Here is a 16,711-nt window from a genome sequence, read left to right as displayed (position 1 = left end):
CTGAGCGTTGTCCCACACACCCAATGGTCACTGGTTCGATTCCTGGTCAGGGCATGTGCCTGGCTTGCCAGCCAGGTCCCGGTCAGGGCACATACGTAAGGTAGCCAATTGGTATTTCTCTCATACATTGTTGTTCTTCCTCCCTTCCCCCTCTAAAGATAAATAAATAAAATCTTTACCAAAAAAGCCAATGACATTATTAAAACTAATCATTTAAGAGAAGTTAAAAAAATACAAAACTTCAAAAAAGTGCCAGTGCCATAGGGTGATTCATAATGTTTTCTTGATGGATGTGGTTCTTCTTATGTTTTTCAAAGTGATTATTCCCAGTTTTTTAAAGCTAATGAATTAATTAATGCACTCAATCACAGTAAGACAAAAGACAGCAAATGCTATAATCAATCTAAAAGAAATAAAATCCTAACCTACCTCAATATTTCTCCGGGCTTCGGTTGCATTTCTCTCATGCTGGATGGGAATTAGAGGCAAGCCTCCAATTTTGGGATTTTTGGTTATAGAGCGTTTTCGTTCCTTTCCAGCTGGTGGCCGTATATCGTTTTCATGCTGTGAAAACAAAATTTCTTGTCATTGGTGTGTGACTTTATTATGTGGTGTAAACCATGTTACATAGTCACTTGGCTCCTTTTCCATACACACAAATCAAGCGATCTGCTTTCCATGAGAAAGCCATCTTAATTATGATGTCAACTGGAGACAGCATCGCTGCAGGAGGTAAAAATCTTAAGTGAGCTGAGCTTTGAGGTCTCAGTTCAATTTCTGAGTTCCAAATACACACCTTCGGTCCTACTTATCAAACTAAAAGGGGGGAATATTTAAGAAATCTCTTTTGTGGGAGAAAAATAGTACCTTTGTCTACATTTGTAGACCCTATGATCAAAGTAAATATACATTCACATTTGCTCTCTCCCCCAAAGATGATTTTGGTATAAACATAATAATTTGGCCTTATATAGCCCAAGTCAACCTTAGGCCAGTTTATCAGAAAACTTAGTTTTACTTGCTGACCTTTTTGAAAAGTTACTTTTTCATCTAACTAAATGCCAAAGACATGTTGCCTTGTACACAGGCATTTACACTGAAAATCCCTGTTAACAGACAGTGTGGCACATCTGTTCTCCAATTACTGACCACATATTCTGGCCACTAAGCAATTATCGATATGACTGAGAACAAGTTAATTTTGCAATCGGGAGAAACATCCACAGGTAAAAATATAGTTCTTGAGTGATAAATCCTTAAGATATGTATATAAAAGAAAAATCTTTAAAGATTTTTCTCCTCCTCAGGGTAGACTGACTTCACTTGTCAGAAGTTGGGAAGAGCAAATGGACTTTCAGACAACAATCTGTGAAAGAAGTACAAAATTCCAACTATGAAATGAGCAGCTTACAGATGTTACGATGAAATGAAAAACATTTGGTAATCTATATAGCTAAATGTCTACTCTTACTTTCCTCCACTCTTAAGATTCAACACATTCTTGTTATGTTGCACTTGGAGTTTTAACGTAGTGTTTTATAGCACAGAAGGCATTGCAACAAATGTTGACGGTGTACCCACTGCAAATAGCTAGATTTTGTGCCTATCGATATACATCTATTGTCTCTTTCAATCCTCACTAACCCTACAGTGTAGGTCCTACTTATTACTAGACTTCGTATACGTGCATAAGGTCTGCTCTTGAATTTTAGAAAAGCATTAATTTTGGTTCAACAAATCCACCATAGTAGATTATGTAACATTTCAATTAGAAGGAAAGTGACAAGTGTCACAGTATTTTTACGTCGTGGTCCCAACCTTGATAAAACAATCTGATATTATAGAACTGGGTTATTCCCAACATGTAAAGCTGGGAGAAAGCCGCCTGGCAAGGAAATAGGTACCCTATGGATTATATTTACATTTCCACTCACTGACAAAGTCCATACATTAAATGACATGTTGAGGAACCTGATTGCAAATGCAGTTTTCAAACTCTATGTCTCTCCCTGACATAAACAATGCTTTGAATACTAGCTAATTAGGTCTCACTGAGTTGATCCAAGAAATATTTTTTCTCAACAGCAGAAATCATTAGATCTCAGTAATATGTTCTGACATTCACAGTTACATATAAGTGACTTCAAAATTTATACTGCATGACATACTTTCATTATTATAACCAATGATCACACCCCCAAATCTTCATTTCTGTCTCCTATTTTCTATTTATTTTCTTTCCCTACAGCTTTACTGAGGTATAACTGACAAATAATATTGTAAGATACTTACGTGTACGGTGTGATGATTTGATACATGCCTATGCTGTGAAAGGATTCACTCCCATTGAGTTAATTAACACATTCCACACTTGACATATTTACCTTGGTTTGTATGTGCACGTGAGAAGATTTAAGTTTTACTCTTAGCAAAGTTAAATTATACCACACAGTGTTATCAAATGTAGTCATTATGTTATATGAGACCCTCAAACCTTACTCGTAACTGAAAGTTCTCTACCCTTTTAGCAACGTCTTTATTCCCCCTGCCCCTCTGCAAGCAAACACTTTCCATTCTGTTTCTGAGTTGGACTTTTTTTTTTTCCTTAAGATTCCACATATAAGTGAGATCATGCAGTATTTGTCTTTCTTAGTCTGGCTTATTTCACTTGGCATAATGGCCTCCAGGTTCATCCACGTTGTTGCAAAAGACAGCATTTCCCTATTTTAAAAGGCTGAATAACATTCCATTGTGTATGCAACCACATTTTCTTGATCTATTCATCCACCTGTCAACAGACAGTTCCCTTGTTTCCAAACCTTGGCGAGGGTGAATAATGCTGCAGTGAACATGGGGTCTGCCTTACTTTCTGAGCTTGACCTCTTATCTTTCCGGGTAACTGAATTTAGTTCCATTCACTCTAAGCATGCTTAGGCTCCTTGAGACCTTCAATCCATTCTACTTTGCACATTGCTTCCCATTCCTTTCACAGCCTGGCCTAGATTTCATGGTCAATCAATATACTCACCTCCTTGTCAATATCGTCAAGTTCTGTGCTCTTTCTCCCTCCATCATACTTGCCTGGCAAAGCCCTACACCTAGTTAAACCTAATTCTACTGACCCTGTGGGTGAGTACTGAAGATGGAGGAGGAAAACAAAATAGATCGCCAAGCTACTACACACCTGCACAACTCCCTCCCTCACTTCAGACACGCCTGTCATTCAGCTACTCAGAAAGGTATCCTCTGAGAACCTTTTCTCAGTTAAAGCTCCTCCTCACCTCAGTTGCACCAGCTTTACTTTCCCTCACTTATTTTATCCTACTAATATCTATTTGAAATTTTATCAGATTTTTCCCCTATTTTACAAATACTAACTGAGCACATATTTTGTAAATGGCATTGGGTTCTGTGGTGCAGATACAAACACAGGTCTAATAAGAGTCCTTCCCCCAAGAGGACACAGAGACTGCCAACAGACACGTGAAAAGATGCTCAGTGTTACTGTCAGAGAAATGCAAATGCAAACTAAAACCATAATGAGATTGCACCTCACACCTGTCAGAATGGCTGTCATCAGTAATTCAACAAACAAGTGCTGGAGAGGATGTGCAGAAAAGGGAGCCCTCATGCACTGTTGGTGGGAATGCAAACAGGTGCAGCCACTATGGAAAAGTGCATGGAAGTTCCTCAAAAAACTAAAAATGGAGCTGCCTTATGACCCAGAGATTCCACTTCTGGGAATATATCCAAAGAAACCCAAAAACCTATTTTGAAAGAATATACACATTCCTATGTTCATTACAGCATTATTTACAATAGACAAGATATGGAAGCAACCCCAGTGTCCATCAATTGATGAATGGATAATAAAAGTAGTGGTGCATATATACAATGGAATATTAGTCATAAAAAAAAATCTTACCATTTGCGACAGCTTGGATGGACCTAGAGGATATGCTAAGTGAAATAAGTCAGACAGAGAAAGACAAATACCACATGATTTCATTTATATGTGGAATTTAATGAACAGAATAAACTAACAAACAAAACTGAAACTGACTGGTAGATACAGAGTGCAAGCTAGTGATTGCCAAGGGAAGGGTTTTGACAGACTGAGTGAAAAAGGTGAAGGGATTAAAAAAGTAAAAATTGATAGTTATAAAATAGTCATAGGGATGTGAATTACAGCATAGGGAATATGGTCAATAATAGTGTAATAAATATGTATGTGCCAGGTGTGTACTTGAAATATTGGGGGGAACACCTGAGAAGTACATGACCATCTGACCACTACGCTGTACACTTGGGACTAAAGCAAAATAATATTGAATGTCAACTGTAATTGGAAAGTAAAATAAAAGTGAAATGAAAAATAAAATTACAACAGTGACTGACAGAGTCCATCCTCTCATGGAATTTATGTTTTAATAGGAAAGACAGACATGAAATATCTAAAAACACAAATGCTTTTTACTTAGTGCCACAGTGCTGAGGTACAGGGTGTTCAGTGTTCCTACAGGAAGGTCTAATGGCAAAATGAGAAAGCTGTTCTGAGAATGGGACACGTGAGCTGAAACCTAGACTTGTGAGCAGGGTGAGGGTGAGGATGGGGATGGGTATTAGGAAAGTGTTCCGGGCCCCAGAGAGACTCATTGTGAGGGCACTTACTGCTGACTCCAGGGTGTACGTGTGTGCGTATTAACATATATATTAACATTTGCCACTTTCCTGTCTGTTTCCCCTTGGAGTTCACGTGAACCATTAAATCCTTAAATCCCAAAGGACCTTTGTGTTTATATTAACCCTAGAATGTGCACTGAGAAAGGCAAAGCAACTGGGCTGAGTCTCCAGGGCCCAGACGGTACAGGGCAGATGAGGCAGGGAGAAGTGACTTGGTCCTGAGAGCAACCTCTGCTTCCTGGGTATTTATACTTTGATTTTAAACTACAGAGTTGACTGACTTCAATTATTTTTTTTTTTTAAAAAAGGAATCCATTTAGTTGTATCACAAAGAGACAGTGTGTAACAGTCTTTTTATTTCCAATTTTAGGAAAATACTTCAAATCTAGTTTCTTAAAGTAGGACTTGAATGTCTGAATGATTAAAAAGTCAGGAAAAAAGAAGAAAAGTCTCTAAAAAGTTAGCAACCAATCTTTTCCTGCAAATGTATTCCCAGGTAGTACTAGTAGCATCAGGGTGAGAAGAACAGTGTGTATTAACCACTGGAGAGGATAATAAATTTAATGAACAGATAAAATGGTTTTCAAAACAAATGACCAGACTGGGCGGTGAATTAACTGCTCTTGTAAGAGAAACAAGGAAGTACATCCTCAGTAATAGAGAGTGGCAACCTGATCGTTACCAGTGAATTTCAATGCTCTTGTGGGAAGCACTGCTCGGAATTCAGCCAGACGACGTTGGGGGAAAAAAACAATTTTCCTAATAGGACTACTGAAACCTCCTCCCCATAAAAAAAAAAAAAAAAAAAAAAAAAAAAAAAAAAAAAAGAAGCGAGTCCTCCTCCAAGAAGGACAGAAAATGAGGAATTTAGTGTATATGTTGGCATCTGGCACCTCTGGGTTTAAACCAGTAACTAAATGTATGGTCCTAAGCAAATGATGGGGACTTTGTTCATCTTTATTCCCTCGTCTACGAGCAACGTTATGCAAAGTTTGTTGCAAGTAATACAGGAGTGAACTCTTTTTGAAGTTTCCAGCAAATAGTTAAGTATTAAAGAGATGTAGGTTCCTGTCCTTGCTGTGGACAGGCAGGGTGGGGAGGGTAGGCAGTCACTGGGAAAACACAAAGGAAAATAACGCCTTTTCCTAAAGGAAGATCAATGGCGTCTGCGGCGGGATGGCAGCTGGGACAAGACCCTCTTTCTCATGCGTCCACCTCTCTGAGGCTAAGGAGCTGCTGGGTGGCAAACAAGCCTCCACAAAGACAGTCAACTCTCCTTCAAAGAGTCATGGATAAATCTGGATGCTTATCTATTTAAAAATACATAAATGAGTAAATAAAAGTATATGCATAAAACTCATTAAACATTTCTGGAAAATCACCACCATTTCTTATCCCCCATTTAACACTTTCCGGGACAACAGGAAACAGAGCTCTGACCTGGGCGATGAAGACACCGGCCATCCACTCCATCTGAGTCTGTGAACTGTCACAGCACAGGTGCCTGCAAAGCAGCATTTATGAACATATAAATGGGAGTCTGTTCTCCAGGGTATCTGGTGATGAAGCGATCAGAAATCCCCTTGTCTCTCTCCAATTAATGACGTAATGTGAATGTGATCAAAATGGAACTATTTCAGTACTAGTTGCTTCAGGCTTCTGTTAAGTACGCAATACCAAGAAAATGGTGAGCACATGCTATTTTAAACAAAACACAGCTAGGGTTTTGGTAACTGCTGGACAGTGATCGGCGATAGTTTTGGAAAAGCAGAAAGATCAGTGTCATTTGCTTTTTCAGGTGCTTGATGCTAAAATGTCTTTTCCCTGGAAACTCCCAGCCTAAGAAGAAAAATATGTGCATATTTTCGTAACAGCAGATTTTTTAAAATGCTTAGACGGTTTCCATCATTATGATTATAAACATTAATACCCACAAGACTCATGAGAAATAAACTAAATAAAAATATCACCTGTCCAGTAACACTAATTCAGTCATTTTTTTGGGGGGAGGGGGCAACACTGGGCAGATGAAGGGAGGCATGGCCCTGAGGACATGGGGTGTGGGTAGGTCAGAGAGACCCTGAAGAGGCATATGGGGTATGGTGAGTGATCGATTAGACAGGGGTCAGTGAGAGAAGGATACAGTTAGTGTGATCTCTCAGAGTGTGGTGACATCAGTGGTGTGAAGTGTACAAGTTTGAGACCAAGATTTTTTTTTAACATAATTTTGACTGGTCTTATCCTTTATTTAAAACTGCACTTTGCCTGCTGACCCCGTAAGAGCCAGGATCCCACACCCATAACAACTAGGAAGAAATTAGACAGTTTCTCTTAAGAGGTATTGGCAATTAGGACACATGGGATTGAAATGGACCTAAACCCTGAAAGCAAATATATCTTCCTCTTCCTAGACTGTAGTATTTAGTAAAGATTTTAACTTCACTTAGGTGAAACATTTCCTGTCTATAGATCCATCTGCCAAACCACAGCATTATTCATTTACTGAAGTTATCAGGAATGCTATCAAATCCCAAAACAGCCAGCTGTTTACTTACCAGTGATGTTTTTCGGAATATGCGGTCAATCCCCAACTGCAGCACCAGGGAAAAAGCAAACACCAACATATTAAAAAATGACGCATTTTACACCAAGAAGGTGACATTTAATGGTAGAAATGCGTAACAGAATTGCCCCCCACAAGTGATGATTCAGTGGGTATGATTTATCGAGAGGGACATGATAAATGTTGAGGAATTTGGCTACCAATTTAAATATGCTGAAAGGAGACAGAGGGAAGGAGCCCTGTGATGTTATGGGGCAGTGGGGAAAATCGCTCAGAAGACGGTCTTGGCTGAGTAAAACCAGACGTCCCGGAAAATGGCCAAAATAAGATACTATACATCTGACCTGCTGACAGTGTGAGAAATTAAAGAAGGTGACAACTGCAACACAGGCATCTATATGTACTGGGCTTATAAATTAAGCATGGCGGCAGAAGTGAGAACATTTTCAGACTCTCAAATCATATACAGTTCATCAAAATGAAGTTTCATGAGGTTAGGAGTACAAGTACAAACACTAAGTAGCTAATCCAAGTAACTCATGATAAGAAAGTACAGTGCAAAGCGAACACTGGGTTGACTCAAGAGTTAAAGAGGAACACATTGTTTAAGTGGGGTGCACTTCCTCTCCACCGTCGCTGTGCTGTGGATTTACTACTAAATTCGGCAAGGCCAAAGGGGAAATTACACAGCCAGGAGGAAGGAGACATTCTAAAGGCCGAGTGTCAGGAGCTGGAGGGCAGCCATCCACCTTCCTGGGGGCTTGGAACACTCCTCTGTCCCCAGGCTGTGACTGTGCAGGGACTGGGCTGTGGGGAAATGAACGTGTTCCCCAGCGGACAGGGCCTTCTGGGGATTTCTTGGTGCACAAAGGAGACATTTAATCACCCAGAGCTTGCCTTGAGTGGGAACTTCATCACCCCCAATTACCCACACATGTTCTCTTGATCTAGCTACTTAAGAAACTTGTCTGCAGCTCATTTCATAAAAAGTGAGGCTAACATCACCGATCCCTAATTCCTTGAAGAGACATATTTTGCCATCACTTTTCAATCACCCTTCTCTTTCAAGCTTTACCTGGTTGGAGGTTTCATTTTCTTTTTCACCCCAAGATAAAACTTCATTGAACTGAGAGAAAACGTTTTGTCAGGTTTGCTACTCTGTAAGGAAAACAAAATGGTATGTAATTAAACACTCTTCCTCTGCTGGAAACAGGGACGGATGATAAAAAACAGTAACTTGGTACCCGCACGGACTCCCTGCTGGCCCCATCAGAGGACGACAAAGTGGGAGCACGAGCGTCCCTCTGAATGGAGGGATACGTGCTGCAGAACTCAGTGCTGTCCTACCAGCCTCCTGCCTGGACATTCCACTGTCCTTGAAGGAAGTGAATAGGGGATGTAAATGCAAAGTAGGAAAACTACTAAGATCTGTTCATGGCCATCCAGGGAGGCTTCACTGCCAGAGAAATAAACACACAGGGAAAGTGGTCAAAGAGTGTGGAGAGCTGAGCAGATGCTCCCCAGAAATGGGGCCACAGAGCTTTGGAAAGCTGCCTAACGACTCTCTCTCCATCACATATCAGCAGATGTTACTAGTCGGTCTTTCTTCTCTCATCGCCAAAACGGAACATACGCTTAGCTAAAGTGAATTTTAAAATTCAACGCAAAAAAGTGTCTCTAGGTCCTGCTGCCACTCAGCACTTGAAACAACTGCATAAGTATTTCTGGAATCTCAAGAAAGGAGAGATGACACTGCAGGCACCCATGTGACCACCACCCGAAACTGCACAGAGAACATTTACTTCTGTCATCCTAGGAAGGATCCTACTGACCCTTCCCAATTCCATAGCAAACGTTCTCCACACACCAGGCGAATTTCCATCACCATTAATGGTTTCGCCAAATCTCAGCTCTCTTACGGACACACCTACATGGTACTAGTTTGTGTGGAGCTCCTTTTACTCACAGGGGTTTAAACAGCGCTCCAGGTTGCTGCGTACACTAGTGGTCACTTGTTTTACTGCTGAGTAGCACTCCACTGTCCGAACGTATCATTCTTACATTGATGGTCACTTGGAATACTTCCAGGGTGCAGCTTTTATGACTAAAGCTACTCATAAACATTCTTGAACAAGTACTTTTGTGGCCATAATACCTAGGAACAGAGTTGCTGGGTCGTGGGGTAGATGTACAAATAAATGTAGCTAAATCAGACCGCCAAGCATTTCTACACACTGGCTGTGTGATTTTACCATTCCGTCAACAATTTGGGAGTTTCAGTTAATCAACATCCGTGTCAACATCAGGTGTCGTCATTCTTATGACTTTAGTTGATTTTAGTCAAAGATAAGATAGCACCTCGGGGTTTTAATTTGCATTTATCCATTTCCATCGGGTAAACTCAAGCCATTTTTGCCTTAGGGCAGGGTGTGTCAAACTCATTTTCACTGGGGCTGTATCAGCCTCACGGTTACCTTCAAAGGGCCGAATGTAACTTTAGGACTGTATAAATGTAACTACTCCTTAACAGGTAAGCAAGAGCTTGACACTGCTGCCAGGCAGAAACAAGGTGCCAGGCAGGACAAAACAAGGTGGAGGGCCAGATTCAGCCCACAGGCCTTGTGTTTGCCACCTGTGTCTTAGGGCATGACTCATAACTCTCAGTCAAATTTACTGACTGAGATGCTGATTTACATGCTAGTTTATGTAACACATATTAGACTTCTCTTTATGACTTAAGTCATTCTCTGCCCTAAAAAATGTGCAGTGCTCAGAAAGGCCACATATGGAGTTCTCTACTGTGTTACTGAGTGCATTAATGGCGTATCTCAGGGGCTGAAAGAAATCATCAGCTTACTATGCATTTTATTTACTTATTATAGGTATTGACTTCCAAGACAAAGGGCTGAAAAAGGTATAAAATTATAAATGTGAATACCCACACAAAAAATCAAATACTACTTATACAAGTACCTTCTGATCCTTGTAAAGAAAGAGATACCCATCTCGTAAAACACTATACCGATCTTGAAATTTATTTCCAGACAGTATTTTAGACGGTTCTTCTTTGATTTTCAGGGTCCCCTCTTTGATACTTCCCAGGGCCATTCTCTCTGTAAAGCATAGTACTTCTGTAAGTTGGGTCCATTTTCATTTATGTGGAATAGAATATAAAACATTTCTATACTTTCAGCTTTGGTATTATAAAAGAATAACTCATTTCCTACCATCAAGAAACCTACGGTTAATTTCTGGGAATACCGGATGTCACAGGTGTGTTCGACAAGTCACAGGCCCACTGACTAGATCTAGTTATGTCTCTTTATAATCTAGAGGCCCTCCTACACTGTCCCACTAGCACTTAAAAAAAAATATATATATATATATGGTTAGTCTCAATTGAGATGTGCTGCGAGTATAACATACAGATCAGAGTTTGAAGACAGTACAAAAAAGTAAAAATTTCACAGTTTTGCAATGTTGATTCCACGTTGAAATGATGTATTTTGGAAAGGTGGGTTTAAATAAGATATATTAGTAAAGTTAATTTTCCCATATATATATTCATAGTACTATATATTCACATATATAAATTCACAGCACATATATATATGCGGTGTGGATCCCAGGCAACTCACAGTTACACAATCAGCCTGCATTACATTGATTTTAAGCAGCACTTGTACAAGCAGTGTGAATACACAGGTAAACAGGAAAACCTCTACTGGAATTCTGACACAGCAATCCAGGAATTTTTAAGGCATTAGAGAAATCCCTGTGGAAGTGAAACAGCAAAGGCTAAAAATTTAGACAAAACGACTACGGCAGAGCACTTAACATCAATGCATTTCATGTGCAACACAGTCCTTGTCCCACAGAGCAATTATTTCAACTCATTCTATTAGGAAAACACTTTTTGGTAAGAACACCAAATTTGTGTTTGCATAAATTCATCAACACATCCTCCCGTCTAAAACCTGCTCCTCATAACCCAGATGATGATCCACAGCCTGCGTGAGACTGAAGGGCAGCACACAGAACACTGAGGCCAAACAGCCCTGATGTGGCCACTGCAGCCTCAGCCTCTGCTTTCCCGGGAAACAGGCACTGACATCCCCCCCGCCCCCAGGCCAACCCACCCCCGGCCTGCAGACAGCTGTGACCCTCCTATTAGATGACAGCCACAAATGATGCAGGGTGGAGCACTGGAGCAGGACTGGGACCTTTAGCAATTTTTTAGTGTTAAGGTGATACAAGTTTAAAATATTTATACATTGTTTCTGAAATGTATAGAATAACGAATGATTTTAGGAAGAACAACTCTTAGTCTTCAATGCAATAATCCCTTGCTTTGGGGGAAACCTTACATACACAGAAAATAGTGCACAGATATTTAAAATTAAAATTAGCATAAGAAACAACTTATTTTAAAAAGTAGAAATAGTTCCTCACAACCCAAATATAAGCATGGAATGACTACTTGGAAGCAAAAGTCCCCAGGGTTAACCACGTCAGGGACCCTAACTAACCACAAGCAAGCAAAGGTAACTAACAAATCCCAGTAGTTTTCACGATGCACAATTCTGGCCACAGACAATATTCTTTCAATCACACTGTCATACTAAAATAGGTTATTTTCAGGTAGTTTGTGACTTCAAAATAATTTCTGAACAACATACTGTTAAAACTGTCTTCTGACACAATTTATTAATATGCATTTCCACAGCAAATATTTTAAATAATGTTTTATAGCTAAATGACTTCTCTTTAAATTCAAAATAACCTTTTTCCAATTAAAAGACTTGAAGACATTTTTTAATGCAAATGGAAGATCAAGAAAAAAGTCAACATTATATAAAACTAGTATACATTTTAGATTTCTCAAAATGTTCGTGTATTTTTTTATTTTTTTAATTGTTCAAGTACAGTTGTTCATGTATTTGTATCTCATGCGATTTGCAACTTTCTGAAGTAGGGAGTACAGATAACATAACCTCATTTAGTACGTGAGAAAACTGTGGCTCACCAGGGTTATGCTACAAGGTCAGAAAGCAACTACACTAGAATCACCGTTCAGGGCTCCTGGTAACTAACAAAGAATTCTGACTTTTATACTGAGGCACTTCTAGATAATGGTTATAATTATCATGCTCACCCCCTTACCACAAAATTTACTCCTTTGATGTTTTCTTGCAACCTTTCTTATTGTTCCTTTACACACTAGTTATCTCTTGATACATCCATCCTTTAAATACCAATGATATTAATTCTCTGCTCAGCTCTCTAATGTTCTTTTCTTAAAAATAAATTTTATTTTTTTGAGGGGGAAGCAGGGAGAAAGAGAGGGAGAGAAACATCGATGCGAGAGAGAAACAATGATTGGTGGCCTCTTATACAGGACCGAACCTGCGACCCAGACATATGCCCTGACTGGGAATCAAACTGGACACCTTCTGCTCTGTGGGACTAAGCCCAACCAACTGAGCCACACGGGTCAGGGCTAATGTTCTTCAGTTTAACAAGTAAGCTGCACAATCTCGTACGCCCTCAAAGCTAAAGCCATGTTCCATGCAATGTGCTCCATCGTTTCCTTAGTTCCCTTCTAAACATCTACCCTTGGACACAGTTCACAGACAACTAAAACCCAACACACACAAAGTGGAATTCAGTGACCCTACCCCTATGTCGCCCCAAATGGTAACTTCTATACTGCCTTCCCTAATGACTCAGGAAGCATCCAAAGGAAGAAACTGAGAAGTACACACAGCTGTCCTGTAATAATACAACGCTAATTTCCTTTAGAAAACATTCCCTACCTACCTAACCAAAGTGAATTCATACTTTTATGAAATTTTATCAGTAATTTCCTCAATTACAAAGTGTTTTTTAAATTTATATTTTAAAAGAATTTACTCAATATGTACTTTTAGTGAGTAACAGAGTAAGATAGAATCTTATAACGGAAGACCAAGGCATACAAGAAAAACAAAACAGGAAATGCTATTTCCTTGAAAAGCATTTCAGTGACCACCTGGCTGAACCACTTCTCCATGCTTGAAAGCTCTCCATAGACAGCCCGGCCTAGAGCGGTCACTGATAACTTGTTGTTAGCATTTATATCTATATTTATATTTAAATAGTCTTCATATATTTAGATTTTCTTTTTGTACGTGTGGGTAAAGATTATGCTTTAAAGATATCTTTAAAGCTTAAAGATAATGCTGTCCACAGATTCCTACACAAATGAGAGAGCTAACAGAAACTTATCAACTGGTTTTCTAAGTATAATATTAGAAGAAGTCAGGACATTCACACTGCAGAATATCAGAGACCATCATCAATTCCCTCCAAAATACCTCCACTTGAAGTGGACTAGGCCTCACCATCAACTTTTAAATATCTTTGGATTTAAAAAGCTTTGATGGAAGTGACATGTCAGTTATTTTGGCTAGATTATGATTTATAGACTCATACTATTTCTGCTGAAAGTTTGTTAAGTCAGTTAGTTGACAGTGGATGCCTCAGCTTTCCAGGTCTCAACTTGCCAGAAGCAGCTGCATTTTGAACTATTTGATTCTAATGCAAATTGAATTCTAAAGCATCTGTCACATGCAGCAACCTAAATTTAGAAACCCAGAGAGATCTGAATTTGAGTTACATCTTATATCTTAAAAGTACTTCTTCCCCATTGAGATCATTAAAATTTGATGCCCATATATTGCATTCTATTGGGATATTTTTTAAAATAACTTTAGCACTTAAGAATAAGACTTTAGCAATGTAAAATTATTTATCCTGCAACCTTATAGAAGCTATCAATTTATACCTTGCTTGTGATAGAGACGTTGAAACAACTCAATATAAAAGATAATGATAAAATATGGTCTAATAAGATTAGCTGTGACAAAGTCTAAATAGCAATTTTAATGAAGTTTTATTCCCCTATCTCAATGTCTCAGTCTTAACCCATGGAGGAGAAAAGACATTTGAGGACTGTTATCTTTCTTTTCAAGTTGGTTAACCCCTCATTACAATAATGACAATGGTACAAAGCGTTTCTAAGAAATCAAATGCTGCTTTTGAAAAGCACAGAATTGATTTTTAGGTAGAGGCAACAGAAAATCCATTTACTCTAGGGTACTTCTAACATGTGAAGTGTGTTACCTCATTACCTTAAATGAATGAGCAGAAATCAAGTGTTGGCTGATTCTACATCCATTCCTACTGTGATGTCTACACTTCAAACTGTTCAGATAAAGTGAGAAATCTGAGAAAATGAAACCTCCTAAACTCTCAAACTTATTATTTGATAAAAATTCTTCATTTAGCAAGAAGGTGGTGAAAGCAATGTCAATCAAAGGTATAGGCTTAGAATTTATTACATAAAATAAAAAATAATTATCATACAATTAATGAAATGCAAGTTGTGTGTGTGCGTGTGTGTACATCTGTCGACACAGAGTTGGAATAGGTGTAAGTGGACAGACAGTAAAAGTTGTGGCAACTAGGTGTCAAGTATGAGGCGACAGAGGGCAAAGGATGTGGTATTGCTACTTGGTTATCTTTCGTATATTTATTGTTATTCTACTACAGTTGTCCCAATTTTCCCCCTTTGCCCTCCTCCACCCATCCCCACCCCTCTCCCTCACAGTCACTTCCCACACTGTTGTCCATGTCCATGGTCATTTATACACGTTCTTTGTCATCCCCTCCCCTTCTTCCCACCGCTATCCCCCTCCCCACACCCATCTGTTCACTTTCAGTCTGTTCTGTGTTTCCATGCCTGTGGTTCTATTTTGCTCTTTCGTTTATTTTGTTCACTAGATTCCTCTTATAGGTGAGATCATATGGTATTTGTCTTTCACCAAATGGCTCATTTCACTCAGCATAATATTCTCTAGTTCCATCCACACTGTCACAAAGGTAGTTCTTTCTTTCTTTCTGCTGGGTAGAATTCCACTGTGTAAATGTACCACAGTTTTTTTGATCCACTCATTTGCTGATGGACACTTAGGCTGTTTCCAGCACTTGGCTATTGTAAATAGTGCTGCCATGAACCCTGGAGTGCATAGGTTCTTTTGAACCGGTGATTCCGGATTCTTAGGGTATATTCCTAGCAGTGGAATCACTCAGTCAAAAGGCAGCTCCATTTTTAGTTTTTTGAGGAAATTCCATACTGTTTTCCACAGTGGCTGCACCAGTCTGCATTCCCACCAACAGTGCACTAGGGCTCCCTTTTCTCCGTATCTTTGCCATCACTTGTTTGTTGTGTATAAATGATGGCCATTCTGGCAGGTGTGAGATGATATCTCATTGTGGTTTTAATTTGCATTTCTCTGATGGCTATTGATATTGAGCATCTTTTCATATGTCTATGGGCTCATCTGTATGTCCTCCTTGGAGAAGTGTCTATTCAGGTCCTTTGCCCAATTTTTTTAATTGGATTGTTTGTTTTCCTGGTGTTGAGTTATATGTGTTCTTTATATACTTTGGAAATTGGACAAGGGTCCAATGTATCATTGGCAAACGTGTTCTCCCATACGGTCAGTTCCCTTTTCATTTTGATGACTGTTGTTTCCTTAACCATGTAGAAGCTTTTTAATTTGATGTAGTCCCATTTGTTTATTTTTTCCTTTATTTCCCTTGCCCTAGGAGATACATCAGCAAAAATATTGCTACATTGGAACCTGAAATTTTCCTGCCCATTTTTCCTCTAGAACTTTTATGTATTTAACTTTTTTATCCATTTTGAGTTTTTTCTAGTGTACGGTGTGAGTTAGTGGTCTAGTTTCATTTTTTTTGCATGTACCAGTCCAGTTCTCCCAACACCAATTATTGACTAGGCTATTTTTACCCATTTCATGCTCTTGCCCCATTTTTCAAATTATTAATTGAACACAGAAACTTGGGTTTATTTCTGTGCTCTCTACTTTGTTCCATTGGTCTATGTGTCTGTTCTTATGTCAGGACCAGACTGATTTGATTACAGTGGGCTTGTAGTATAGTTTGATATCAGATACTGTGATCCTTCCTACTTAATTCTTCTTTCTCAAGACCGCTGAGACTACCCAGGGTCTTTTTTGGTTTCATATAAATTTTTGAAATATCTGTTATAAATCTGTGAAATACGCCATTGGTATTTTAATAGGAATTGCGTTGAATCTATACTTTGCTTTGGGCAGTATGGACATATTAGTGATGTTAATTCCTCCAGTCCATGAACATAGTATATTTATTTGTGTCTTCCTTAATTTCTTTCTCCAATGTTTACAGTTTTCCATGTACAGGTCTTTTATCTCCTTGGTGAAATTTACTCGTAGGTACTTTATTTTTCTTGCTGTTATAGTAAATGGGATTTTTTCCTAGTTTCTCTTTCTGGTATTTCACTGTTGGTATACAAAAATGCCATCAATTCCTGAATATTGACTTTGTATTCTGCTATTTTGCCAAATTCACTTATTAGGT

General features: G+C 39.0%; 1 protein-coding gene across 6 annotated transcripts in view; it reads right to left on the bottom strand.

Moving 5' to 3' along the window:
- ARAP2 (ArfGAP with RhoGAP domain, ankyrin repeat and PH domain 2) overlaps positions 1-16,711 on the bottom strand; it is a 158,690-nt gene that overhangs the window by 5,572 nt on the left and 136,407 nt on the right. For all 6 annotated transcript variants that reach the window (XM_045182758.3, XM_071221308.1, XM_053922423.2 and 3 more), the window contains 5 exons: positions 10,220-10,359; positions 8,322-8,404; positions 7,239-7,274; positions 6,124-6,187; positions 430-564 (listed from right to left, as the gene is read on the bottom strand). In XM_045182758.3, coding sequence (XP_045038693.2) covers positions 430-564; positions 6,124-6,187; positions 7,239-7,274; positions 8,322-8,404; positions 10,220-10,359 — 458 coding nt within the window. The remainder of the gene's footprint in view (positions 1-429; positions 565-6,123; positions 6,188-7,238; positions 7,275-8,321; positions 8,405-10,219; positions 10,360-16,711) is intronic.

The sequence above is a fragment of the Desmodus rotundus genome, chromosome 4 (assembly GCF_022682495.2).
Source record: "Desmodus rotundus isolate HL8 chromosome 4, HLdesRot8A.1, whole genome shotgun sequence".
In the NCBI taxonomy this organism is placed as follows: Eukaryota; Metazoa; Chordata; class Mammalia; order Chiroptera; family Phyllostomidae; genus Desmodus; species Desmodus rotundus.
This window is presented reverse-complemented; position numbering and strand designations above follow the sequence as displayed.